General features: G+C 40.0%; 1 protein-coding gene across 1 annotated transcript in view; it reads right to left on the reverse strand.

Annotated features, from left to right (window-relative positions):
* CACNA2D3 (calcium voltage-gated channel auxiliary subunit alpha2delta 3) overlaps window positions 1-27831 on the reverse strand; it is a 1008438-nt gene that overhangs the window by 553473 nt on the left and 427134 nt on the right. Inside the window, exons 6-8 of the mRNA XM_027835883.1 lie at window positions 23775-23906; window positions 12031-12091; window positions 11780-11930 (exon numbers count right to left, since the gene is read on the reverse strand). Coding sequence (XP_027691684.1) covers window positions 11780-11930; window positions 12031-12091; window positions 23775-23906 — 344 coding nt within the window. The remainder of the gene's footprint in view (window positions 1-11779; window positions 11931-12030; window positions 12092-23774; window positions 23907-27831) is intronic.

Raw genomic sequence — 27831 nt, forward strand, 5'->3', positions numbered from 1 at the left:
AACTAGCAGCAATAAAGAAGGCTGAAAGAGATTTGCCATCAGTAAAAGAAAACATGAGCAAGACAATAGTAAAGACTCAAAAGGCATGTTCTTAGAGCTGGAAAATTGAAATAAAAATGTGGATTCATTGAGGAACAGACTCATTCCATTAGAAGACAAAAGTACAGAAACGGAAGAAGAAATGGCAAAAATCAGATCAAAAGACAATTTAACTTCAACAAGGCTTGGTACCATTCAAAACAATGCTATTCAAAGTAGAGTACATGACTTGGCTAGGAAATGTAAGAACAACCAGCCTCTAGCATAAAGAATGCAAACTAAAGTTTGACCACCATACTGCACCAATCTCAGGATTATTGACATTAAGGGACAGATTAGAAATCAACAGAACCTGTGAGACGCCAAAAGAGATTCAGTTTTTTTTCCAGACAAATTAACATCAACTCCAGAGCTAAAATGGTAGAACAAATGATTTTATAAGAAGCTAAGGGGGCGAGGGGGAACTGTCAAGGAACAGCAATTCTAATGGCACCATTTTTTTCACTCAAAAACAAGTGTGGAATATAATGAAAAATCAAGAGAAATTGGCCTTCATTTTAACTAAGCATAAAACATAAGGTGAGCATTTGACAACATATAATTATTATAAGAATTTCTATAGAAGAAACCAAGCTTTTCCTTGTGTAAAGTAATCACTCAACAAATGTTTATTGGGTAAAATTGTCTTTATAAATGTTTTGATAGTGAAATGATAAACAGAAGAAAAACTTCACCAGGTAAATTCTGAGGGGGGGTTTGGGAGTGTGTGCACTTGGGTATTTAAAATTATAAATGACTAAATTGTCTCAGTACAACAGTAGAACAATTGTGGAGTCCTTTTAATGAATATCATTCTCTAGGTCATCACATTGGGAGGAGAAAGAGACAATGCAGTGAAAGGAAGAGAAGAAAGAACAAGAGGAAAGAGGCGAGCCAAACTTGCCTAGGATCTGGCATAATAAATGGAAATTCAGCAAAAATAAATCACTAGCAACTTCTCTTGCCCTGAATGATTACTTAGGGATATGATGTGAAATTACACCTAATAGCAAAATCACAGAGGTGTGATCTAGAGTTCTCTCAAAATTTCTGGGTGCAGCTCCAGAAGTAAGAGTTATAGAAATTATATCAGATAAAGCATAGGAACTACTTTTTTAAAGGAAAAATCAAATAAATTGCAAAGTATTTTAAGAGGAAAAATAATCACTATGGGAGACAGACACACCTGTTTAACACAATAGGGTACATCAGGCAGAAGAATAAAGAAAAAAATGTATTTTTTTCTTTCAATGGAATGCTCATAATCAACTGATTACACACACACACACACACATGCACATACACACACACTGAAATGGATATCTGATCTCAATGTGGGTATTCCATATAGAATAGGGAAGATCGCCTTCAAAAATGAAAAGAACATACAAAAATTGATAATAATTTAATTTCTAAGGAACTAATAAATAAACAGAGAAAAGTGGGAAAATACATTTATATGGCTTAACATAAAAAAGATCTTTCAATGGGGAGAGATCATCAAAAGATACTGACCAAAAAAGAGGCCGAAATGATACATGATTTGCTAAATTATGCTCAATCAACTCATTCTAAAAACCACAAAGACAACAGAATTCATAGCCATGACCTAATAGCTTTTTAAAAAGATGAATAAAATCTATAAACAACTATGGTAATCAATGAAAAAATATAGGAAAAATCAAATTATCAAAATCAGTTCTATAAAGGAAGAAACAAAAATGAATGGTGAAGAATTTTTTTTTCTTAAATGATACACTCATCTACATAGTTCTATATCAGCTACATAAAATGTAAAGCAAATAGACAAATACCTCCAAAAATCCCAAATCTTCATGTTGCAAAACAAGAAATAGATTTCTATAAAAATCAAAAAGAATAACTGATTCTACTGTTAATATGCTGTGATATAGAAATATACCAGAAGCAGATAGATGCCCAAGCAAACACTATCCAACATTTAAAGGACATGTAATCCCAATGATAGAGACTTTACTACCTCGGTTTATTCTGTAACACAGAAACAAATGTAATCCCCAAATCAGTAAATATTAAGGCAGACAATGAGGAATATAAATCAATATAATTAACAAATCTTTACCCAAAATATTAAAATAAATACTGACAGATAGATCATAACATATTGCTCCCAGTATATTCTTTACTCTATTCAACTTTCAATATCTCCTTATCTCTTGTTTCTTTCCTGTTGCCTACAAACAGGTCCATGTTTCTTCGATCCTTAAAACACCCTCACTTGATCTGACCATGTCATCGAAGTACCATCCTATATCTCTCTTCCTCTTACTAGCTCAATTCCTTGGGGAAGCTGTCTATTCTCCAGACTTCCATTTCCTCTCCTTTCACTGGATTCTAAACCCCCTGAAAATCTGACTTCTCCACTCATCACTCATCTAAAACAACTGAAACATCTCCAAAGTGAAGAATGACCTCTTCATTGCCAAATCCTTGACTTTTTCTCAATCCTCATCTTCATTGACCTGTCTATAGTCTTTGGCACCATCTAATGGTTTTCTCTTCTGAATACTCTCTGTATAGAGGGAACATCATCTCACAATGCAGCCCAAGATCTCATTACTCTTTTTTTGTTTGCCACGTCACAGAGCTGACTCATATTGACTTTGAAATTCAATTAGAAAACCTCAGTTCTATTAAAGACAAACCATGTCTCTCCATCTTATGAAGTTGATTTTTTATACCCAAATGTAAGATTTTGCATTTATCCCCATGCAATTTCATCTCATTAGATTCAACTCAATGTCCTATCCTGTCAAGGTCCCTTTTTTTGGATGTTGCCATCTAAGGAGTTAGAAGAAGAAACTTACCCTTATTCTATGTTCAACAATACTATTGCACTTGGACCCAAGTAACTACTAAAGAATTACCAAGAGAAGAGAGGGAGATTAATCCACAAAGGAAAAAAAAAAAGCCTTGCAGTGAACAGAATGGATAGAAAACTGGAGTCAGGAATGGATAGTCAGCAAGAGGGATGTTCGAACTCCCCCTATGGCACAGTTGAGTTCTGTGACCTTGGGAAAATCACTTAATCTTCCTCACCCTCACATTCCACACCTCTCAAATGGGTAAAATAATGCCTGGAGCACGTACAAGTCAGAGTTATTATGAAATTCAGAAGAAATAATGAATGCAAAAAGATAGGCTAAAATAATAGCAAAAAAATAATTAGAATAATTGCAACAATAATAATATAAGAGAATACTACAGATCATTTTAGAACTATTCTTAGCTAAACGCCTTGAACCAGTTGAGAAGGATGATGACTACCACCACCATAACCACCATTCATTTTTGCCAAGACTTAACAATGGTTTGTAAAAATTTAAGAATAGCATTTATAATAGATCTTGTCATATAAAATATTCATAATTTTTAAGATGGATCAAATGAAAAAAATTCAAAATATATAGCTTTAGCAGACATATCATCCCTGTTATCCTGTGTGCTACTGCAGATTCATCAATCTCCAAGTATCTATTAAGTACCTACTATATACTAGAAACTCACAGGTAGCTAGAGATATGAGAATAAAGAACGAAACAATCCCAAGATAACCCTAAAATATTTCCAGTGAGCCTATAAAAATGAACTTACATGGCAACAATTTTATTCAATTACTAAAAGCAATCATTTAATCTACTAGTACCACAGTGGGAAGAACATTAGATATGAGGACAGAATGTAAGATAATGACTTGTCTTCAAAGTCCATCAAATATAATACCCCTACAACTACTAAGCAAAGCTTAGTAAAAAGAAGCTTGGGATAGAATTGTTCTACTCTGGGAAAATTAGAAAGATAAGAAAGGAAAACCCAAACTTTGCATGTCAAAGAACAAGAAACTGATGGGAAGTACTGGAAAGAAAAGAAGGTGATGGCAGAAAAGGGTGATGGCAGAAACTTTGTAAGGATGAAAAACAGTCTAAGAGGAAAAAATACAATTTAACAGCAAGTGTGAGAGGACATGATGTGACCCCAAAAGACACAAGAGATCAAAAACATTAACTCCCTAATGTGTTTCGAGATTTCTGGGCAGGGTTGCTTGGATTCAGTTAAACAGTTTTATAATTTTATTAGTTCTCATTTTATTAAGTAGCTTCCCAGAAGGAAAATGTGGCATACCAATTATGTAGCAAATCAAACCAACCCCAACTTTTCCACCCATATCAAAGGCACCTTCATGATCTTCCACATGAAAAACATTCATTCCATAATCTGAAACACAACTGGACACAATTAGAAGTGCTGAACCAACTCATCCAAAAGGGCAGGGTCACCTCCCCATCTTAGAACCCAAGTCTATTATTTCAAGAAGCGAATCCATCACCGATGACATGTGGAGAACATAACTGTGAAACCTTGCCTGCATGGTAACAGTAGGGTATGGAAAAGTTCAGGGTCAAACCCACTAATAGTGCTGTTCTCTATTCATGTTTGCAAAAAATACAGCTTGGCTGAGACATTGTAATTGATTTAACAATCTCAGCCCAGTTGATATTTTGTTCATTTTAACGTGTGGCTTATGCTTCTGTAAAGTCATTTTTTCCAATTTCCACCCTGGACAGAATTAGCACTCTGGTTTTGATGGTAATATTGTTAATTTAATGCATGGCTTGGAGTTACACTTCAAACTGAGTAAGAGGAATACGCCTTTCTCTTGTTGCTGCCGCAGACATCGCTGTTCACGCACCAATGATCTGACCTTAAATTTTAACTGAGACTGCACAAAATCAGTCTCCTATTTCAACTATTCTTTTGTAATTCAATCATCTAGCCCATCAATTTTAGATAGATTTTGCAACAACCTGCCCATGAAAGCTAAAACGATTTTTAACATTATCTTTTTATGTTTATGCTCTGGAAAGACTTGAATTGGAAGCTTTCCCCCATAATGTGTAGATGCATTGGGGAATGAACTTAGTAAAATATACAAATCAGCCTTAACAGAGAGCATTAAACAAAGTCCTTGCCAACATTGTAGTCTTTTACTATAGCAACGCAAATGTTGGCCTAATTAGATTTATACAAATGAGAAGAGTTGGTGATCGTTGTTTTCCAAGCCAAGACCAAGAATTATATGCCTAACTTGTAGGTGGGACAACTGGAAAGCCATAAGATCATAGAATTGGAGCTGTGAAGGCCAATCCCCTAATTTTACCAATGAAGAAAGTGAGGTTGAGAAAAATCAAGTGACTTATTCAAGGTCACACAGGCGGTAATTGGCAGGGATGGTACTTGAATCCAGGTCTTCCGTCTTCAAATTCAGGTCGGTTGCCTAGAATTCTCTCCTTCCCTCTGCCTCTTACTTTCTTTGATATCCTTTGAGAATCAGGTGGAATTTCACCTTTTATGGGAGGTCTTTTCCCTACAGAAACCAAAGTCTTTCCTCTGAGATCACCTCCCACTTACCTTTGAATATATCTTGTATTTCCCTAGTTATTTTCATATTGTCTGATATGGTCTCCCCCACAATGTAAGTAAGATCTTTGAGGTCAAGGACTATGTTTTCTGCCTTTCTACACACTCCCCAGCGATTAGCACACTGTCTGGCTTATAATAAGAGTGCAATAATAATAGCAATAACAATAACAATAAAAAGCTGATTGACTGTCAATTTTCACTGAACCTTTTTGTCTCTAAAGAAGTCTTCTCTTCACTAGCATCTTCACCAAGGAAAGGTTGAGAGAAAAGGACTGGCCCCCTCCCATTCTCTTGGTATCATAGACAGCAGGCTTATGTGACAAAGATTGATTTAATTACATTGGCTAAAGAGGGTTTCATTCTGTTGGCACAGGACCTAGACCAGCCTCTAGCAGAAGCCCACACTGTCATGAGGGCAAGTCTTGTTCTAAGGGCATTCAGGTCTTCATTTCATTGGGGCAGGAGTGGGGAGTTGGGGAACAGGTGTGAATAGAACAAACAAAAGGAAAAGGACAAAAAATATTTAAATATTTTAGAGATCATGAAAGCCACACAAAATGTTACCAATTGGGCCATTCCGCTTTCAAGGCTTTGGGGAAGCTCTTTATTTGTGTCTATAATATTGTAATGCGATTTCCACTTAAATCTCATTCCCAGCCTTGACCACACAGCAGAAAAATGGAATTTAATATGCACATAAAAAAACTCTCCAGTGAATAATTCAAACTGCTATTATAATTATTGAAATAATTATAGTGTTACTATTATTTACAAATACTATGGTACAAATAACTATTAGTGTCATTTACTTTTATTGTTAATATTTTTTCCCAAAAAAGAATTCACAAATTAAGTAGGCTTTCCTTCATGTGAGCTTCTGATACTTCCAAGATCCTAGGGACAGACATGTATAATACATTAAATTTCATATATACGTAAATGCATATTGGATATGATTCTAGCGTGCCATGTTATGTTATATTATATATCATATAATATAGTAATATTATAATGGAACATTATAGTATAGTATATTGCATTATGTTATAATGTGCCATCATCCTAGATATGCTATGCTACATGATATGACATGATATGACACGATATGATATGATGATATTTGATGTATGATATGAGTCATGTGGCATGGTGGATATACCACCATAGGGCTGCTCTTAGACTTAAGAAGCCATGAGTTCCAGTCCTCTGATCTTGCTTAGCTATGTGAATCTGGGTAAATTGCTTGATTTCTCAATGTTCTAGGCTACCTTCAAAGACTAGGTTATGGCTAAGTTACTGATCTTCATCGGTGAAGGAGATTTTTCTAACCTGCTACGATCCTAGGTGGAGATACACCAAAGGTAGGTAAGAATATGTCAATACATTTGTGCATTCCCATCTCTCCCTTAACCTCCCTGGGCCTTAAGTGGCTGGCATGGAGGAACAGTGTAGCAGCTTGAGTCCTAATAGTGCCCCACAGGAGTATAAAAGCAGGCCTAGAGAGCTAGAAAGACCCTCAGGCATGCATGGTACTCAGGTGGCTGATGATAACAACTGCCATTTCTGGAGCATTGGATATTAAACACCATGTGGACATGGTCTCATTTGAACCTCACAACATCCTCCTGAGGCACAACTAAGATAGTCTCTCATTTGCAGGTGAAGAGGTTTAGTGACTTACCCAGATTCACAAACCTTGGAAGGGTCAGTGACTTGTCTACATTCCAGTTTTCCAAACTCCAAGCCCAGAGCCTATCCAATATTCCTCATTGTTTCAGAAGAAATGGGGCCCAGAGTGGTTAAATGACTTGCCCAAGATCACAGAGGTAGTTCTTGGCAAACCAGGGATCTCAACCAAGGCCCACACTGGGGATTTCACATGAGGGCCCGGGCCTGCAAACCTACCACAGTGCCCACCTTACCATGGCCCTAATGCATTTCTTAATGGGAGTGAACAAAAACACTTAATTTGCTTCTTGCCTATCCTATGATAACAGATAATTCTATTATTAGGTATGGGCTGCACGTGGTTATTTAAATAACTTAATAATTGTACTTAACATATTTGTACATCTTAATGAACTTAGATTATTTGAATAGATTCGTTTTGATAGTGGGTCAATAAATCTCTCCCAATAAAGACTTCACAATGTAATTAGGCTTTCCTTCATTAGAGCCTCTGATACTTCAGTAATAATTAATTAAAGATTAATAAGAAAGATATTCTAAATTTAATGACCTCTTATCTTTAGAAAGTAGAGTAAATATTTTAGGGCACAGAGGAACCAATCAGGCAGCATTTGCATATTTCAGTTGAGATTAGCAGGCTGTAATAACTTTCCTTGTATGCTAATACAAAGTTCTAACTCATTGAAAGTTTGCTACCATAGAAAGAAATGACTCCTCAAGCAATATAATTTGGTAGCATGTGACAGTTTGGGGACCACTGCTGCTATTTCCTTGGAGTGCTCTGTTTTCTCCCTTCTTTCCAGTCCTTCAAAGATGCAAAGATACAGAGGTCATGCATGAAATTCTTGCCATTTCCCACATCTTCTTTGCAGAGGTGGGGGACTGGGGGTTAGTGAAAAGGACATGTGGCATCAAGCTTTTTTTTTCAATACTGGCTTGCTTCGGCGAACTTGTTTCTATTTTAATTATTGTTGTTGCTACACGGGATGCTGCTCTGTGAGGGGATAAGGAGGGACAAATTGAGAAACATGAAAGATATCAAGAAACAGAGGAAGGAAGGAAGGAAGGAAGGAAGGAAAGAAGGAAAGAAAGAAAGAAGGGAGGAAAGGAGAGAGGGAGGAAGGAAGGGAGGGAAGGAGGGAGGGAGGAAGGAAAGAAGGAAGGAAGGAAAGAGAGGAGGAAGGGAGGGAGGAAGGAATGAAGGAAGGAAGAGAAGGCAGGCAGGAAGGAAGGAAAGTTGAGGTCACTTCTGAATAAACCCACATTTTGTTCTGTAGCTTAAATTGAATCCCACATGGTCTCTGGCAAAGTCACAGAATGACAGACTTGGAAGGGACCTTAAGGGTCAGGTAGTCCCAATCATACATGAATAAGATTTCCCTTCTCTAACCCACAAAGGACCCATCCAGCCACTGCAAGAAGAATTCTGTAGCGGAGGAAGCCGTGACCTCCCAGGGCAGCCCTTCCCTCTCTGGCACAGTTTTCATCATTAGGCAGCATTTCCTGACATGAAGCCTAAAGAGACTTTTTTTTTTAAAAGCCTTCATTTGTTGTTTCTTCACTCATGGTGCCTTAAGGGGCCAAGCAGAGAAAAACATTGTGATCTGGTTAAAAATGAAGAAAGGGTTCAGTGCAGTAGAAAAAGCACCAGACTGGGGACTGGAAGACTTGGGTTTAAAGACTAGCTCTGCTACTCCTGTGGCACCCTGGGCAGGTTGCTCCTCTCTCTGGCTCTTTTTTTAGCCCCATCTTCTGTAAAAGAAGGAACTTAGAATAATGACTTCTGAGGTTGAAATCAATATTTCTATGAAGTTTGATCCAACTTGCACAGACTTTCAAATATAGAAAGGTATCTAATGAAAGCCTTCCATATTCTTCTCCAGAGTAAATGCCTTAGAAATCTCCTGTACTGGATCTTTCATTTCTTTGGAGAATAAAATTCTGATTAAAGCAAGTTAAGACGTTATGAATTGCCTTGCTTTGGTCAAAGCCAGAATAACACCAGCTGTCCAGATAATTGGAGTTCTCCATCACCCCTGGGGCATATATAACACTCTGACTGAAAAGTCTGTGGTCTGTGTACTGAATCTCTCAGCCCAAATTCTTCTGGATAGCTGGTCTTTCAAAATCTGACAATAACATCTTTTCTATTTCTCCCTCTATAGACATCTTTGTCTATATTAGGTCAACAAATAGCTGATTTGGTGTTCTTCGGAAGGATACTGAACCACCCACTTTAACTCACCTTCTCCCTTTCATCATAGTTGGGAGACTTCTCACCCAGAGCACCTGGAGAGTCACATCATCAGGACTTGAAAGAAGAGAAGTTGTCCCTTCCTCCTATTAGGTACTTAGGTCCAAGTGTTCAGTCTTCCTTTCTCTCATCTGGGTGACATTTTCCCACTCTTCACCCACTGACACAGGACACTAATGATCTCTTACATCAGATTCTTTTTACCTTTTGTTTTCACACTGGAACTCTTCTTCCATTTTTGGTAAAAAAAAAAAAAACCAAAACACTTTATTTTCCCAAATGTCCTAAAGAGTGAACAGGTCTGCCCCTGAGCCCCCTTTCCTTTGTTTCTACAAGGGAAACCAATGTGGGCATTGAGCATAGATAGTAATCACATGAATAGTGTCAGAAATACAAAGATTATCCACTCTTTGGAAGTCACTGAACAGCTGTCATGCTCTCCCTACTTGCTGTTGGTGAGACCTTTCAACCTTTGACAGTCTTATTGCTAGTAACTTCCCTGAAGAACTGCTCTAACCCTTGCCCTCAGAAGAGCTATGAAGGCCAACAAGCTAATGACTTGTTTAGCCTGATCCTCTCCCTAGACATAAGGAGTTTTTCCTCAATCTCATCCTACATAACTTTCTCTCTTTGCCTTATGCTTGAGAATGGAATAAAACAGAAAATGATTTCCATTATTCTTTCTGTGCAGAGTTCAATGATAGGGCATGCCTATGTTCAGGTTCCTTTCTCTCTCTCTCTCTCTCTCTCTCTCTCTCTCTTTCTCTCTCTCTCTCTCAATAATAAGTCTAAAAGAATATAGATAGTGTTTTCTCTTATTCTCATTCTACCCTTTAAAACATCCACCTCTTAGGATTTTTCACCCAGATCTTTGCCTAGATAAACTTTGACCAAGGTGATCACTCCAGTGCTTAAGGAAAAATGGAAAGGCATTCAGAAACAAGGGAACATAAGCTTTGTGACTTGAATTTTTGGATAGATAATGTGGGAATGAAATCTCATCTATATGAGGAAGACAATGGAGTAAAGGATATGACTAGAAAACAAAAATGGTAGTATAGTCAAGTTAAAAATATTACCACAAGATGAGTAATAATAATGGCTAATATTTCTGTAACACTTACTATGTTCCAGACACTGTGCTAAGTGCTTTACAGTTATCTCATTAAGTCCTAACACAACACTAGGAGGTAGGCACCATTATTATCTTCATTTTACAAATGAGAAACTGAGGCAATCAACGTTTAAATAAGTTGCCCAGGGTCACATAGCTAGCAAGTATCTGAGGCTAGTTTTCAACTCAGGTATTCCTGATTCCAAGCCCAGTGCCACCATGTTGCCTAATAATAATAAACTTAATATATAGCCATAAAATTTTGTCTCATCATCAAATTCTGGAAAGCCTAGTGTCTAGAAGTCAGTTAAAAGATTTCCTCATATTCTTCTAGAGGCAATGGTCTATCATAGGTTGGGCAACTAGCTGGCACAGTGGATAGAGTGCCAGTCCGAGAGTCAGAAAGACTCATCATCCTGAGTTCAAATCTAGCCTCAGATGTATCATTTGCGTGACCCTATCACTTAACCCTGTTTGCCTCAGTTTCTTCATCTGTCAAATGAACTGTAGAAGAAAATAGCAAACCACTCCACTATCTTTGCCAAGAAAATCCCAAATGGGGTCACAGAGAGTCAGGCATGACTGAAACAACTGAATAACAATAACATCAACACAACAACAACAATCATAGGTTAGGGGTGGTGTCATTCCCCAAAAGCCCGCTTGATCATCGAGATCCATTGTCCCATAAGGTTACATTTCATTCATTTATTTAATTTTTTCCTCAAGCATTAATTAACTGTTTATTATGTTTCAGGCTATGCACCATGGATAGAAAGATAAAATCAAAACAACCTCTAATCTCAAGAAGCCTACATTGTACAGGATGGGGCAGGGGTTGGGGGGAGGTAGGACCAGAGAGCATGGCAATAACATATATGCAGTTAAGTAACTACCCAAAAAGTTCAAAATACTTTCCAGAAGGCTAGAAACTGGGAGAATGAGGAGACATCTCATGGAAGAAGTTACCCTTGAGCTGAACTGTGACCAAAGTTAACCCCAACTCTGCAAAGTAACGATGAGCAGGTTGTGCCTTCCAGCAGTGGAGGATGGCCAGCCCCAGTCCAACAGTCCTGGGTTCTAGATTGCACATTTGCAATGGAATCATCAAAGCTCACTCAATGGTATCAGGAGGTATGAAGTAAAAATGAAATGCAGAGCTAAAGTCAAACAGATGGACTCACAGCAATGATGTTGAAGAAGTCATCATCCCCCAGTGTATCCAAAATTGAAGACACTGTTTGCTTGGCGATGGTCAAGCACAGCCCTTTCATGCTGCCACTCACATCCACTAAAATAACAACATCTTTGGGAGAAGTGGCAGCTTGGATATACCTAGATCAAAAGTCAAAATTAAAAAAAAAAAAGGTTACTCCTAAAAAGTTCCTTTTTTGCTTTCCTTCAATAAATTTCAGGGGTTGACTGTGTTGCTTACCATTTTCGGTTTCTGCAGTCAAAAGCAATGACTCCATTCTCATCTGGTTCCCATTTAATACCTATAAGAAAGATTGGGTTATAAGAAAACAGGAAAGTTCAAATGTTCGTAAGTAGCATTCAGAGCCCGTCCAGCTTTGCTGATTGAGCAGATATGCTTCAAACTTGCATGCAAAGACTAAGGGTTGTTGCTCATCACACAGAGCTATCCAGCTCTGGAAAAGCACTTGAAGGAAATCTCCCTCCAGGAAACATAATCATCAGCTCGGCTGCTCAAAAGCCCAACTGTCGAGAGAAGCCCTCTCCAGCCCTGCTCTGTCCATCAAGCCAGAGTCAGACGTCAGCCTCTCCATTGGCCTAATAAGACAGTTCGCCAAATTAATTTCCCCATTGCCCACGCTATAGCTCTCATTGCAGCCAGAAATTGTCAGGCCTGATGGCATCACTCACGGACTTGATGTCAGACATCTTGCCCCAGATCACTTGAGCCTGATGAGGTAATGTCTCCAGTTTGAGGGTCAGAGGGAATACAATCCCAGGTCTGCAGCACCGACTATCCACAAACCTCTCCCCCCACCCCAATTCTGTTTTTTAGATCAAGATTTTTTGGCCTTGCCTTCTGTGTTAAGATCAAATAAAATGGCCCCATGTATTGAGGCAGTATGGTATAGGCAAAAGAGTACAGTGGTTTGGGAGACCCAGGACAATTGTTCAAATCCCCTGTCTGATACTTATGACTTGTGTGACCTTGGACAGGTAACTTAACCTCATTGGGACTCAGTTTCCTTCTGAGGGAGTTGTAGTAAATGATACCAAGATTGCTTTTAGCCCTATAAACCCGTGATGATAAAGAAGTTGAAATTTTCATTTGTAGAAGGAGTCTGGGGAAATGCCCCCAAAGAATAGGCATATGGGTATCCCTCCACCATTAAACAAACAAATGCAGGTCCCAGAATTGTAGAATTTGAGAGCAAGCAGGGATCTCAGTGGCCTTGTGAGCCAATCCACACACCAAAGGAAGACTGAGGTCTGTAACACGGGACTCCAGAGTCTTGTGTTCAAATTCCAGCTTGGCTATTTACTGCTGTGTCTAGTCTGTTCATCTTTCTGGGCCTCAGTTTCCTCACCTATAAAATCAGGGTAATCATCTAAACCAGTGGTGTCAAACTCAAATAGAACCTAGAGGCCACTAAACCACAATAAGGATCCTTGCAACTCACATATTGATTTAAACACACACCCACACACACACACATTATCTGCATTCTATTGCATAGTTATTTATTTTGTTATATATTGCCCAACTGCATTTTAATCTGGTTCAGCCCACTGTATTTGACACCTCTGCCTTAGAAAACCAAAAGAAAGTGAGTTATTATTAGGGTTACACATCTAGATTATCTTTGAGGTCCCCATCCCACATTTTTAAAGAAGTCTGGGTTTATTTAAATGGCCTAGGCCACATAGGCAGAGCTAAATGCAAAGGAAAGCTTCTTTAAATAAATTCTTCTCTGAATGCAAAAAAAGGCCGAGTCTGAATTTGGCCTTCCCTTTATCGATGCATCCCATTGGCTCTTCACTCCAGTCTAAGTGAGTAAGAGACAAAAAGACATTAAAAAAACCGAAAGCTCATGTATTTGAAGTTTTTAACACCTGGAAATCAGTGAGAAAATGGTGGTAAAGTGTTACTGAATGGGAAGGTGAGAGGAGGCATGGTATAGAGGGAAGCATCCTAGGCTTGGAGGTAAAAGGCCAAGGTTCAAGATCTCCAGCACTGTCTAGCGCTGTGATCACAAAAAGTGACTTTAACCCCCCTCAGCCTCACTTTCCTCATCTGTCAAATAGGTATAACAGTAATTACACTCCCCACTTCTTGGATTTGGGGGAGGTAAGTAGGTAAGTGCTTATCCCAGAAACATAGAAACCTTCAGGCACAATAGATAAATACATTTTAAACATATTTTAAAGTGATTTGTACTCTCATTTTTAATAACCTATGTTTTTTTTTCCCTAGAAAGACCCCTTTGCTTTTGTATAAACTGTCTTCCATGGCTCTCCCTCATAACCCCCTTAGGGAATGTTACCCCTCCTCACTTTTACTGCATGCAACTGTTGCTCCCCCCTGCAGCGTCAGCTCAGGTGCTCTTTTATTCAAGAGGTCATTCCTGGCTCCTCCAGTTACTAGTGCCCCCACCACCCCTGAACTTTAAGTTCCTTGAGGGTGGGATCTGTTTAACCATTGTCTTTGTAGAAAGGTAGTGTAGCCTAGTGGATAGAGAGCTGACCTTGGCATCAGAAAGATTTGGGTTCAAGTTCCACCCCTAACATATTGGCTGTGTGACCCTAGGCCATGCTTTAAGACTAAAAGTGTCAGAGAAGATGCCTAACTACATTAGTAGATAGATTTTCCCTACCTGGAAGTCCCCTACGTTAATGAAATTCCAGGTTCAGTACCTATCTATTTTCAGCACTTGGTACACAGAAAACAATTAATAAATACTTGTTGAATTGAATATAGAACGAATACTTGTAATCACCAAATTTGCTTTATTTTTCACTGAGTCAAATGATTTTCAAAGTCCCTCAATAAGTTCAAATAACCCCACTATCACCTCTTACCTAAGATATTATCTGCCTTCTTTCATAAGATCATAGATTTAGTGGTGGAAGAGGTCTTAAAAAGTATTGAGCCTCTCATTTTACAGGTGAATAAACTGAGGAACAGAGAAATGAGTGACTTGACCAGAATTACACAGCTAGTACAGATCTGAAGCAGGATTCAAACTCAGGCCTTCCTGAACTTCAACTCAGTGCTTTGTCCCCTGTGCCCTCTAGCTGCCCCAGAGCGCTTGAAGCTGATATCAATGGGTAACGTGTGACTACAGCCAGCGTACAACAGCCATCACGTTCTTGTGTATCCCTGCTGGGTCCATTCCACCTTCACCTCTCCCCTCTAGTCTCACATTTCAGATGTCATTGTTTGTTCCCTTTTGTCTGCCTCTCAGCCCAACCCTCTTGCTGTATGCTGGGAGGCTTGCTCGATTTCTTATGCGCTAACTTTTGTATGTTAGGAAGACCTTATATGGTTTGGTAACCACAAAGATCAAAATCAGTCATGCCCAACCTGGCCTGATTTCCTTTTTTTTTTTTAATTGGGTCACTACCAGTCAATAGATCAAGGATATGCTTTAGACATCTTGAATGAGATTTAAATAGACCAACTGACAAAATCATCTGAGACTCTGGTAAGAAAGCTCTAGTGATATGATTTAGAAAATACTAGAATTAGGAAACTCTGGAGGTGGTAGAATGGCCAGACCCAAAGAATGATCATTAATGCTTTAATATGGAACAGTGAAAAGAACACTGACTCTAAAGTCAGGATCTGAGTTCAAATCTCTCCTGATACCTGTGTGATCACAGGCAAGTCACTTAACATTCCTGGGCCTGTTTCTTGAGCTGTAAATTGAAGGACAGACTAAGTGGCCTCTAAGGGTCTTGCCAACTTTAGAACAATGATTTTATAATGTCTGCTTGGCAGGATGTCTCCAGAGCAGGGTCCAAGGATTCATGTTTGACCCTATTGTGTTTAATTCACATTTTCATCAATCACATGGTCAAAAATGTAGATGGCCTACTTACAAAAGAAGCCATTAGACAAGACTAGGAAGGGCAGCTAACATGCTAAATGACAGACTCAAGATTCAAAACAATCTTAACAGGCTAGAAATCTTAGATAAAATTAATAATTAAATGTAATAATGATCAATGTAAAGTTGTATACTTGGGTTCAAAAAGTCATCTTCATGAAAATAAAATGAAGCTCAACAGCAATTCATCCAGAAAAGACCCAAGAGTTTTAGTGGACTGAAAATTCAATGTTGTCAGTCCTTTCTTTTTTTTTTTTTTTTTTGCTTTTTGGTGAGGCAATTGGGGTTAAGTGACCTGCCCAGGGTCACACAGCTAGTACGTGTCAAGTGTTACCAGTCCTTTCTTATGGCAGCCCAAAGAGTTAGTGTAATTCTTTTGTTGGTGTTGAGTCATTTTAGTGATATCTAACTCTTCACAAATCTTTTTGTGGTTTTCTTTGCAAAGATACTGGAGAGTTTTGTCATTTCCTTCTCCAGCTCATTGTACAGAGGAGGAACTGAGGCAAACAGGGTTAAGTGACTTGCTCAGGGTCACACAGCTGATAAGTGTTTCAGGCTAGATTTGAACCCATGAAGATGTGTCTTCCTGACTCTAAGCCCAGTGCTTTATCCACTGTACCATGTGGATAGAGCTGTCCAATGTGATCTTAGGCACCCTTAAAAGAGGAACAGTGTATGTAGCACCTGATAGGTCAGAGTGTCTCTGTATCTTGACCAAGAGTGCTATGGTCAGTTGTGAGTTATTTTAGGAATGAAATTAATAAGTTGGAGATACCTAGGGCAAATAGCAACCACCATGACACCTAGATTCAGGTTCAAGTCAATTCAATTTAATACTCATTTATTAAGTGCCTACTAAGTGTCAGAGATGCTCCTAGGCCCTGAGGACACAACTGTTCTGGCCCTTGAAGAGGTTACATTCTCCCAAACAGAGTGGAAGGAGAGGAGAAGGAAGGAGTATGTGTAAAATAAAGACAACAGGAAGACAGTAAAATACACATGAATATGCAAAAAGATGTGTGTATACGTATATATGTATATGTGTGTGTGTATTTATGGAAAGAGAAGAAAGGGAGAGAGAGAGAGACAACACAGAGATGGAGACAGAGGGAATCTGTACTTGTGAATCTTTCATTCAGCATAAGGAAATCCCAGAGATGGAGTTCTTTCCATTAATTTAAATCAACAAATATTCTGCATTTAATATTCTTAGGGAGCTTCTTGGGTCATTGAGAAATAAAGTCACATGCGAAAGGTCACACAGTCAGAATGTGTCAGAGGGAGGCAAAATTTGAACTCAGGTCTTCCTGGATTAATGGCCATTTCTATACATCCTATGACACACAGAATAAATATAATGATCTGGGGGAGAAGTCATCAAGAAATGGGTTATCAGGGAGGATCTCTTGTAGGAGGCAGCTCTTGAGATAAACCTTGAAAGTAAGTAGAGATTCTGAGGGTTGGAGATCAGGAGGCATGAGGGAAAGCCCCAGGGTGGGAGACAGGATACTATTTACAGGTTAGAACACAAGGGCATATAGGGGGGAAAAAGTACAATCAGCCTTGAAGGATACAAGGAACCTGACTAAAAGGATTCAAAATGACCAAAAGAGGCATTTTTGTTTTACCCTAAAGGCAATAAGGAACCAAACAACTTCTTGAGATAGGGAGAGGCATCATCAGAGCAGTGCTTTCAACCCTCAAAGGATGGGGTTTATGAAAACCTCAAAGGACCAAGCACATTTTTGCACTGATTGACAAACCTGGTCCTTCAAGTTTAATAATATCAACTACAGAGTTAATTGGAGGAATCCATTAGAAAGGAAGAGGCTCCATGAAAAAAAGAAGGATTGAGTCAATGTGTTGAAATGGAAAGGGGACCAGATTGGGAATTCCAGATCTTCTAGTAATGAACTATGTGATTTTGGGCAAGTCATTGAAACTGTCTTGACCTGAGCTCTTCATATGTAAAATAAAGACTCTCTAAGGGTTCTGCCATTCTAAATCCATAATCACAGGATGTTAGAGTTTGGAGAGATTGATTAAAGGAGTGGAGGAAGTGTATTCTGGTGAAGGGCAGATTTTTGCCTTCCAATATTTGAAGTGTGGGCACAGGAATAGGATTTAGACTTGTTCTGCTTGGCCTCAGAAGTGGGAGGCACCAACACCAAGCACAAGGGGGGGAGGATCAGATTCAGGCTCAATATCAAAGAAGTCTCCTAACAATAAGAACTGATCAAAAGTAGATTGAGCTGCCTGAAGGTGTGAGCGGAATTCTTGGTCCCTAGATGACTGCCAGCAAAGCTTGGTTTCCCATGTCTTGGGTATGTTTTAGAGGAGGTCACTGTTTCCCAATCACTGTGAGACCTATGCACTTCATTCATAGGATGAAGAAGGAAATAGAGATAAAGGTAAAATGATTAATAAACCTCCATGAGTCCAACCTTGACTCCAAAGAAATTCTGTCAGTGCTTCTGCTTTCCCAATCTGACCTACACCATGTTTGGCATAAGAGATGGTGGTCTGCTCAGTCTCAACTGGAAAAGATGGCCCCTTTAGTCTTTATCAGTGTGGGAACTCCTAGCTCATTTGGACCATCAGTTACTACTGTCTACATGGAGATTATTTTCTGGGAAAAGGTACATATACTGCCTCATTCCACTGGTCCAGGTTCTAAAGCATGGTGGGCAGCATGGTGGGCCAAAGAAGACACATTGTTTCTTGTATCCTGTATGCATAAGGGAATAGCCCTATGGTTTTTATATTATGCAATAACCTCTGTAGGTAGGCAAATGTAAGTATGTCTGGCTAGATGTTCCCCGAGATGCTAAACCTGGCTGATATGCAGAAGTCAAAAGAACCAAATCAAGAAGCAAGTGAGTTGTCAGCATGACCAAAAGACCAATGGGAGCCTTATTGCAAATGTTTTATATTTAGGTTTTATATTATGTTTATCCCTGTATCTAATTCTTCATATAAGTTGATATTTATTGACTTAGGAAAAAATTGGAATGGCTACTATGTGCAGGAGTGGTAGGCAGTGGGATGTGTGTGTTTGTGTGTGTGTGTGTGTGTGTGTGTGTGTGTGTGTGTGCATGCATGGGGGGGTTAATATGGGGGCAGGGGTATACAAAGATGAGTAAGGCACTGGGCCTGTCCTCAGAAAGTTCATAATCCCTAAAAGTATCCAATGGCTCATGACCCACATATTTCTAAAAAAAAAGCATACATATTTTAGGAAGGTTAGAACTAACATATCTTGAAGATAAAATCCCACAAGCTTCCCTTCAGCATGTGGGAGAATCGGGGCATTTCCATACCTTTCCAAAAGCTACCTGTTTTATCCTCCATGAAAATCTCCTTCACTTTCATTTGTCCGTCCTTTCCTTTATCCATCTCTTGAAAGATTACGTTCTATTATAAATGAATAAGTAACAAGGCAGGCACTATGAAAATGATGAACTGGAGTTTGGGGAGATCATTTTCTTGGGGCTTGACCTGGTGAGTGGGCAGAGGAGCGGAGCTCTGCCATCAATCACCACCTGCCCATCACTGAGAGTGAGCCAGATAGGAAGCTGGAACACAACATGAATACAAATGGGATGGGGTTTGGGATATGGCCTTTGCTTCATCAAAAAAAGTGGCCTTTATGGGTTTCAGTGAAAACAGCCTCTTGGCTTCTGGATTCTCACCCTTGCTGCTACCTGTGACTCTTAACTAGCTTTCCCCTTTCCTGTAACATACGTCATACAAAGGATGATGGAAGAAAACAGTTTCACTAGGAACCTCCAAAGCTTTCTGTACATTTCTGGAATGGCACCCACTTTTGCAGCTGAAAGACCATCAGCAAAAACCTGACAGTAGGACCTCAATTTCAAATCCAGGCTCTGAAAATGACTAGCTTTGGGAGGACTGGCAAGTCATTCGACAATTTTGGCCACACCTGGAAAATTATGGTGATAAGACTCCAAGTTCATCAAGCACAACGCTTCATTTCCCACTGCCATGCCTTTGCACTGGCTGTCCCACAGGTTGCCTTCTCGGTATGCCTGCTGTCTTCCATCAGGACTCAACTTAATTCCCACCTTCTCCAGGACACCTTTCTTGAACCCCAGTCCCAGTTACTAGTGCTCCCTTGAGATCACTTTCTGTACCTCATGTAATGCCCCTCATTAAACTGTAAGCTCCTTGAGGGCAGGGACTGTTTGGTTTTTCTTTGTATTCACAGTACTTAGCACAACATCTAGCTCAGAGTAAGTGCTTAATGAGTGCCTGTTGATTGACTGATTCAGCTTCCTCTCCTATGAAATGAGAGTTAGGCTTGGGATCCAAAGTCTCTTGCAGTTCTCAGATTCTGTGACCCATCACAAGAGAAGCCCCCGCATTCTCGGGTGGAAAGGTGCCAGAGCCAGGGTTTTCTTTATCCCTTGGTAACATGCACAGCCCCGCTGTGGCTGCCTAGGGATCAGCAGTGAGGAAAGCAGTCCCTACTTGTGTGGAGCTGGGGACAGGAAGGATAACGACAACATCGATAGGAAGGACAATGACATGTCAACACAATACCTCAAATTCCACGGGCCCAATTAAGCTTTTTGTCTAAAGAGGATGGAGACCATCCCGGAAGAGGCCTCAAAAGTCATGTAGTCCAATGCCCTCAAGTTTACAGTTGAAGAAACTGAGACCTAAAGAACTGAAATGACCAGCCCATGTTCACCCAGATGATAATAATCAAACCCAACCTAGAAGGAAACTTAGGGCTCATCTAGTTGAATATGTTATACAGATGGGGAAACTGAGGCCCAGATAGGAAAATAAACTTGCCTTAATAACAGCTCTCATGGGGCAGCTAGAAGGCTCAGTGGATAAAACACCAACCCTGGAGTCAGGAGGACCTGAGTTCAAATCCAGCCTCAGACACTTGACACTACTAGCTGTGCGACCCTGGACAAGTCACTTAACCCCAATTGCCTCAGAAAAAAATTAATAATAATAATAACTCACATTCATTTGATGCTGTAAGGTGGAACACGGGCAACATTCCTTACTGGGCCTGAACCACATTCAAATGGAATTGAGGAATAGTTAACAAAATCAATCAAATAGGAGAGACCAAAGATAATGTTGATATGTGGTTTTCAAAGTCAGTCTGCAGCTGGCAGTGCGCTTTAATGGTCCATTTCTCTTTGAGTTTGATATCACCACTCTAAGGTCTTCTAAGTGCTTTCCGTGGGTTATTTCATGTGACCCTCATCACAACCCTGGGAAGGAGATGCTGTTATTTTCTCAGTTGCAGAGATGAGGTCACTGGAGCTCTGAGAACTTCAGCAACACACTCAAAGTCACACAGCTAATAATGATCTGAGGCAGGATACAAACCCCAGTTTTCCTGACTACACACCTAGACCCAATCTCTCCTGCCACATTGCCTCTCACAGAGTAAATGGCAAAGCAGGGATTCAAATCCATATCCTCTGATTTCAAATCCAAGCCTCTTTCACACTTCAGTAGGCTCCATTAAACATGTCTCAGAAGTAAAAATCCACCTACTATCAGGGTTTTTGTTCCTTCCTTTCTGAAATCACAGTAACAACAGCTTACCAAAGCAATCCAGCTAGGACAGATTAGGCCCAGGATTTTTTTCCCCTTCCTTCGGTTATTGAATCCCACACCAAGGCTAAGATTTCCTTGGTTTCCCAAATACCCTTCTCCCAGATCATGTCATAATTTCAGCAGCATCTGTCCCAAGCTCCATCTTCCTTCCTCTCTTTTAAGCAGACTGCAGTGCTGGACCTAAGCCCCTCTTAGCCCTGTGCTTCCTGTCCAATTGACTGCAGGGAGCTGTTCATTGTTCAAGCTGATCAAAGCCAGGAGACGGGCTGTGTGGCTGTGACTGGAGAGCGCAGCACCATGGAACATCCAGAGGAACCTGGCCATGAAACTGTCATAAAGGGATGCCTTCCAGGCTAGGGCTCTAGCCAGCAATGCCACCGAGGGGGATGACGACAGGAAATGTGCGCTGAGTTTATTGCACCAAGAGAGCAGGTGCTTGGTTTTACTTAAGGAAAACATAAATGACTCCTCATAATTGCTTGAAGATTGTGTGGGGCTTTCTCTTCCTTTTTACTTCCTTTAGAGGATTTCTACAGCTGGAATGCCAACACAATTGTAGCCCGAAGTCACGTTCTTACAGCTTGTAAGCAAAATTAAAACTTCCCATTTTAATTAAAATTCAAACAAAGCCAAAATGAAATCTTCCACCACTGCAGACAACTAGCAGCCCAGGAAAGCCCTGAAGGCTACACCTGCTTGAGAGAGGGAAGCTGGGCAGATTCTCTGACAAACACGGTCCAATTGGGTGAGTTGTGCTTGCTGGCTTTTTGAGAGCATGTGTTTGTTGTAATCAGCAGCGCTTTCCCAATTCCTGCTGAAAATCAGGAGAGGAGTGGGCTTGTTTCACAGGCTCACATCTTTGGGCCACAGTAATCCAGGATGAGAGTATCTATCCACCTGAATCTTGGGTTCAGAAAGCTGCATCCAAGGTGGTTTGGATCCAAAGAGTCAATGAATGATTCACCACAGGTTGTGCTGGGGCTGGGCAGGCCCTGACTCTGTTGCAAACAACAGAAGCCACCCCAGTGTCTTATAATCAGTCCTCTGCTACTTTTCTCCCTCCACTTCTTCAAGGACTCATGATTTCACTGGGGGAGGGACCCCTCCTAACAATACAGATCATAGTGTGGGACCAACAGCAGGGACAATAGGAAGAAAGTTACATTTGGAGTAGGGGAATCTGGGTTCAAATCCTGACTGCTACTTCTGTCTTGTGTGATTCTCAGCAGGTCACGTACCCCTCCATGGACCTTAGATTTCTCAGGTGCAAGATTGGCTTGCTGAGAAGATACTACTAAGCCCACTGAAATGAAACCAAGGCTAGAGAAGCCATATGGCTTACCAAGCAGATATGTGACAGAAGCTAGGCTTGAAGTGAAGTCTCAGCCTCCAATCCAACATGCTCTAGAACCTTCTTGTAATCAAAAGAATGGTGTCAAACAAGAAGGTACAGAGGAAAAGGAAGGCTAATTAAGGAAGGGATGTACAAGGAGGAGTAAGTGGAAAAGTCAGAGGTGGTATTGGAATGCCTTCATCATTACTGAGGAAAAGTTTCTCTGTCATTATCTATAATACCATCAAGTTCAGGAGGAGGGATAAAGGGGATGGGGGAATCTGGAATGTAGGGGGAAAGTTGTAGGTCCTTGAAAAGCTGTGGGGACATGGATGATGCCCCAGTTGTGACCGGGGTTTGTCTACAGGGTGTCATGGAGAGATTTCTGTATTTGGCTTTATTAAGACCTACATTGGATTCTTACTTCTAACACTGACTGAATGACTCTGGACAAATCATGTTACCTCATCTGTACAATTGGGATAATAACAGTACCCACTTCCCAAGACTGTTGTGGGAAATATGAGATAACAGATGAAAAAATGCTTTGTAAATCTTAAAGCAGTCTAGAATTGCTAGCTAGAGGGTATTAAGGTTACAGCATTAACATTTCTGTGATGTAATAAAGATGATGAGGGATTATGCCTATAACATCACTTTCAGCTCTACATCTATGAACCTATGACCTCTTGACCCTAAGATGTGATTTAATGAACCCATGTAGCCAAAAAATCCACTGCCTGCCGGTCAGCTTCCAGGTGATAAATCTTTGTTCCTGGAGGAAAATCTTAGTGAAACTCTGGGTTTTCCCCTGGACTTCTACTGGGCAAAGCCTCCCCAGCTCAGTAGGCCCTCATGGAACCTGTGTCCTTCTGCTATTAGATTCTCAATTGAATCAAAGCTCCCCAAGGATAGGGATTATGTCATTTTTGGGGTATCCATCTCCCTAGTTCCTAGCACACAGTAGAAACTTCATAAGTGTCTGTTGATTGATGGTTTCCAAGAATCCAAGGCCACCTCAAGCCTTGGTCAGATAGTGGAACAGGAAGCTGTTGGAGCAGCAATCAAATGAGAAAGGGGAAAAAGATAACTAATTGGAAGTATTGGCACTGCTAGGCTCCAAGTTGAATTTTCCCGAGTTCAATTACTCACCTGGATATTGTCTAAAGAATCCCTTTGCACTTCCAAAATACTGCCATATCAGAGAAGGATCCCGATCAAAATTATCTACAAACACTTTGTTTAAGGACTCAGACCAGTACACACCATTGACGATTGCAGGATCTGAAAGAATGAAAAAGAGAGGAGACAAGAAGGAAGAGGCATGGTTATATATCACCTTGGGCCAAGTGGCTGTTTTCCCTTGGGACGCTCACTTGTGAGGAGAGATGAGAGGGAAGAAGACGACTGACAAGAGTCTCTGGCAGTTTCATGGAGCACACCTTCCTGGTGTCCTATCCTACAATCTAGTCAGGAGATCATGACAGTTTCTGCTTTGAAAGTCCCACTTTTGCAAATGAGTATTTATGACATCAAAAATTACAGATCAACCAAATTATTCCAGTGTGAATGGATGGATATCTGCTATATGCAGACTAATCATAGAGAAAATGCATTGGGTGGTTTCAATAGTCTAAGTGACACTTCGAATATCTTGCAATAATATCACGTAAAATGAATTGCCTTGTATTCAGAGGATTACTAGAAAAGAGGATATATAGATATAGATGTAGATTCTATGGAAAATTAATAAGAATTCCTAAAGTCCTAAATTCCTAAATTTGGATCATATCTCTCCTCTGAAGCTTCATTAGCTCACTTTTCCTTCTAGGATAATATGATCTCCTTATTTTGGCATTTAAAATCCTTTCAGAATCTGGCTATTTGCCTGCAGGCTTATTTCACCTTATGATCATTTATACATTATAGGTGCCAGCCAGTCTGGTATAGTTACTATTTTCTGAACTTGGTATTCCATCTCCTGATTCTGTGTCTTTACATGGGCAGTCCCCTACTCCAAGGGTGCGCCCCTTCCTCACCACTGCCCCTTACAAACTGGAACTCAGATGAGAGGCCAAGACTTATGGGGAGACCTTATTGATCACCTTGATTGTAACTCTCTCCACAAATTAGAGGGTATAAGGTAATGGAGTTAGGGGAAGCTAGGTGGTGCAATGGATAGAACACCAGCCCTGGAATCAGGAGGATCTGAGTTCAAATTCAGCCCCAGACACATAACACTCACTAGCCATGTGACTCTGGGCAAGTCACTTAACCCCAATTGCCTCACTAAAAAAAAAAAAAAAGATAATGGAGCCAAAGTGTTTTGCAACTCTTACACTGCTATGTAAGTGTTAACTGATATTATTATAATTTTTTTGGGGGGGGACAGGGAGTAGACCTGTGATTTTATTGGTATAGGGAACTCTGGAGTGAAGAAACTCTGCAATGTTGACTGCAATGATTTGCTCAAGGACACACAGCCAATATATGAAGCAAAACTAAAACCCAAGTTTTCCTGACTTCAAAGTCAATTCTGTATGCATGATGCCAAACTATCTCTTATTTTTAATAGTATTACTGCTGTTGTTATCATCATTATTACTGCTGCTGCTTCTATTACTACAACTAATATCATCATTATTCTCATTTCTACAATTAATATAACCACTATTATTATTAATAATAATACCACAACTACTGCTACAACTCCTCCTTTTCTTCTCCTCTTCCTCTTTCTTCTCCTTCTTGTTTGCATTCTGTATGTTTCCAACAGAATGTTTTGTCCTTAGTTTTCTCTTTGTATCTCCAGCACCAAGGTCAGTGCCTGGTATAACTAGGGTGTGAAGGACCAAGCAAACTGTTGCTGTCAATTGACGGGCCTGGTCTTACTAGTGTTAACAAAGTTGTCTCATATTGGTCCAGATTGAGTTGTGCCAGATTAAAAAGGATGCCACCTCCATCTTCTCTTCCAGCGAAAAGATTCAGAAGTTTGGGAGTCAAAAGCACATTCAGGGCAGGCGTGAGATGTCAGATAGACTAGTTTTTTTTTTCCCCTTCATTAATTCATTGAAGAGAAGAAGGATAGTGTTAGCAGCCAGCCTGAAAGTCGGGGAGACCTGAGTTTAAGTCTGGTCACTGACAAGTACTGGCTCTGTGACCCTTGGACATGTGACTTACTATCTCAATGCCCAGGTAACTAAGTCTATAAATTGAAGAAAATGTACTGATTTTCACTGGCAGAAGAATTTCCTCACCAGAAACTTCCTACACTGATAAAATTACAGGATCAGAAAAAAATCTTACAGAGAAACTCTCTGTCCAAAGCATTTAGAGTCAGCCGGGTGGTGCAGTGGATAGAGCACTGGGCCTAGAACCAGGCAGACTCATCTTCTTGAGTTTAAATACAGCTTCATACACTTACTAGCTGTGTAACTCTGGAAAAGGTCACTTAATCCTGTTTGCCTCAGTTCCTCATCTGTAAAAGGGGATGGAGAAGAAAATAGCAAATGACTCCAGCATTCTTGCCAAGAAAATCTCAAATGAGGTCATAAAGAGTCAAACACAACTGAAATGACTCAATAACAACAATAATAGCAGAAGCAGCGGCAATGGAACAATGGATAAGAACACTCGACCTGGAGCCAGGAAGACTTGAGTTCAAGGCCAGCCTGGTGTAAACTCAGTTTGTCTCATTTTCTTCATCTGTAAAATGGGGATAATAACCACACTTCACTATGATTTTTGTGTAGATCAAATGAGATAATATTTATGAAAAGTAACTGTTGCAGTGCCTGTCACATAGTAAACACTATAGAAATGCTTATTTCCTTCTTCTCTCCCTTTTTTATATCTACCTGTGGTCTACTGGAAACATGACGGTGGTCAGTATATTCATTACAACAAAATACCAGCACAACAAAATCATATTCAAATACTCCGTTAAGTAACTACCTTTGGCATTAGTGGTTATATTGTTGTCAAGGAAGGGATCCTGGGTTTTCCTTACTGCATTTGACACAATTTACCAGTTCCTATCCATGATCAGTCATCTAGGTAGAATAGTAGACAGAGCACTTGGCTTAGAGTCAAGAAGACCTTAGTTCAAATCCAATCTCATAGACTTACCAACTGTATATTGTTGTTAAGATGTTTCAGGCATGTCTAATTCTTTGTGACCCCATTTGGGGTTTTCTGGGCAAAGATACTAGAGTGGTTTGCTATTTCCTTCTCCAGTTCATTCTACAGATAAGGAAACTGATCCAAAACAAGGTTAAGTGACTTGCACGGGGTCACATAGCTAGTAAGTGTCTGAGGCCAGATTTGAACTCAGGAAGATGAGTCTTCCCGACTCCAGGCCTGGAACTCCATGCACTGTGCTACCTACCTGCCAACTGTATGACCCTGAGCAAGTCACTTAACCTCTGTCAGTCTCAGCTTCCTCATCTGTAAAATATAGGTAATAACCACATCTACCTCACTAGGTTTTGTTAAGATCAAATGAGATAATATGTGTGGAATATTTTTATTATTATAATGAATTGCTATTATGCTAAATCAAGCATGCAATGAACTTGAGATTACGGTAATGACAGGCATTGACATTAGACTTCCAACAAGCTGGGTTGCCAGCAACACTCTGAAGGTGCCATTCATGGGGAGTGGAGCTGCTCAATTTTTACTTCTTGTCTTTCAGTGACAACATGCTTATTCATCCTAATTAGAACATATACAAATAATGAATAGTTCTTAGTGATAATTAATTCAGTGCTTGTAGTACTAAAGATAGAGCCCATAAATATGTGAAGTGCTGAAATAAGATATCTCCGTAAATATTTCCATTTTATAATGCTTGTTTACTCACTATTTGATAAATGTGGTATGTGTGTATGTGTGTGTGTGTTCGAGTGTGTGTTTCCAAAGCCTGGCATCTCTCTCTGGTGATGCTGAGATGGCAGGGATGAATGGCATGGATGACTCACTGTCTAATGGCCTCTCCGGGAGTGGGAAAGTGAATGAGGGAAACTGATCAATGTGTGGTGGTGAATGTGGCCTTGGCCAAAGCATCTCTAGAAGGTTTAGAGTAGAGACTGGATGGCAAACCCTTCCAAGTCAATCTTGGTTACAAGTCTGTTCCAAGGGCAAACCCATCCAGAGTCATAACACACACACACACACACACACACACACACACACACACACACACACA

Source organism: Vombatus ursinus, unplaced genomic scaffold (genome assembly GCF_900497805.2).
Source record: "Vombatus ursinus unplaced genomic scaffold, bare-nosed wombat genome assembly UNPS02014817.1, whole genome shotgun sequence".
Taxonomy (NCBI): domain Eukaryota; kingdom Metazoa; phylum Chordata; class Mammalia; order Diprotodontia; family Vombatidae; genus Vombatus; species Vombatus ursinus.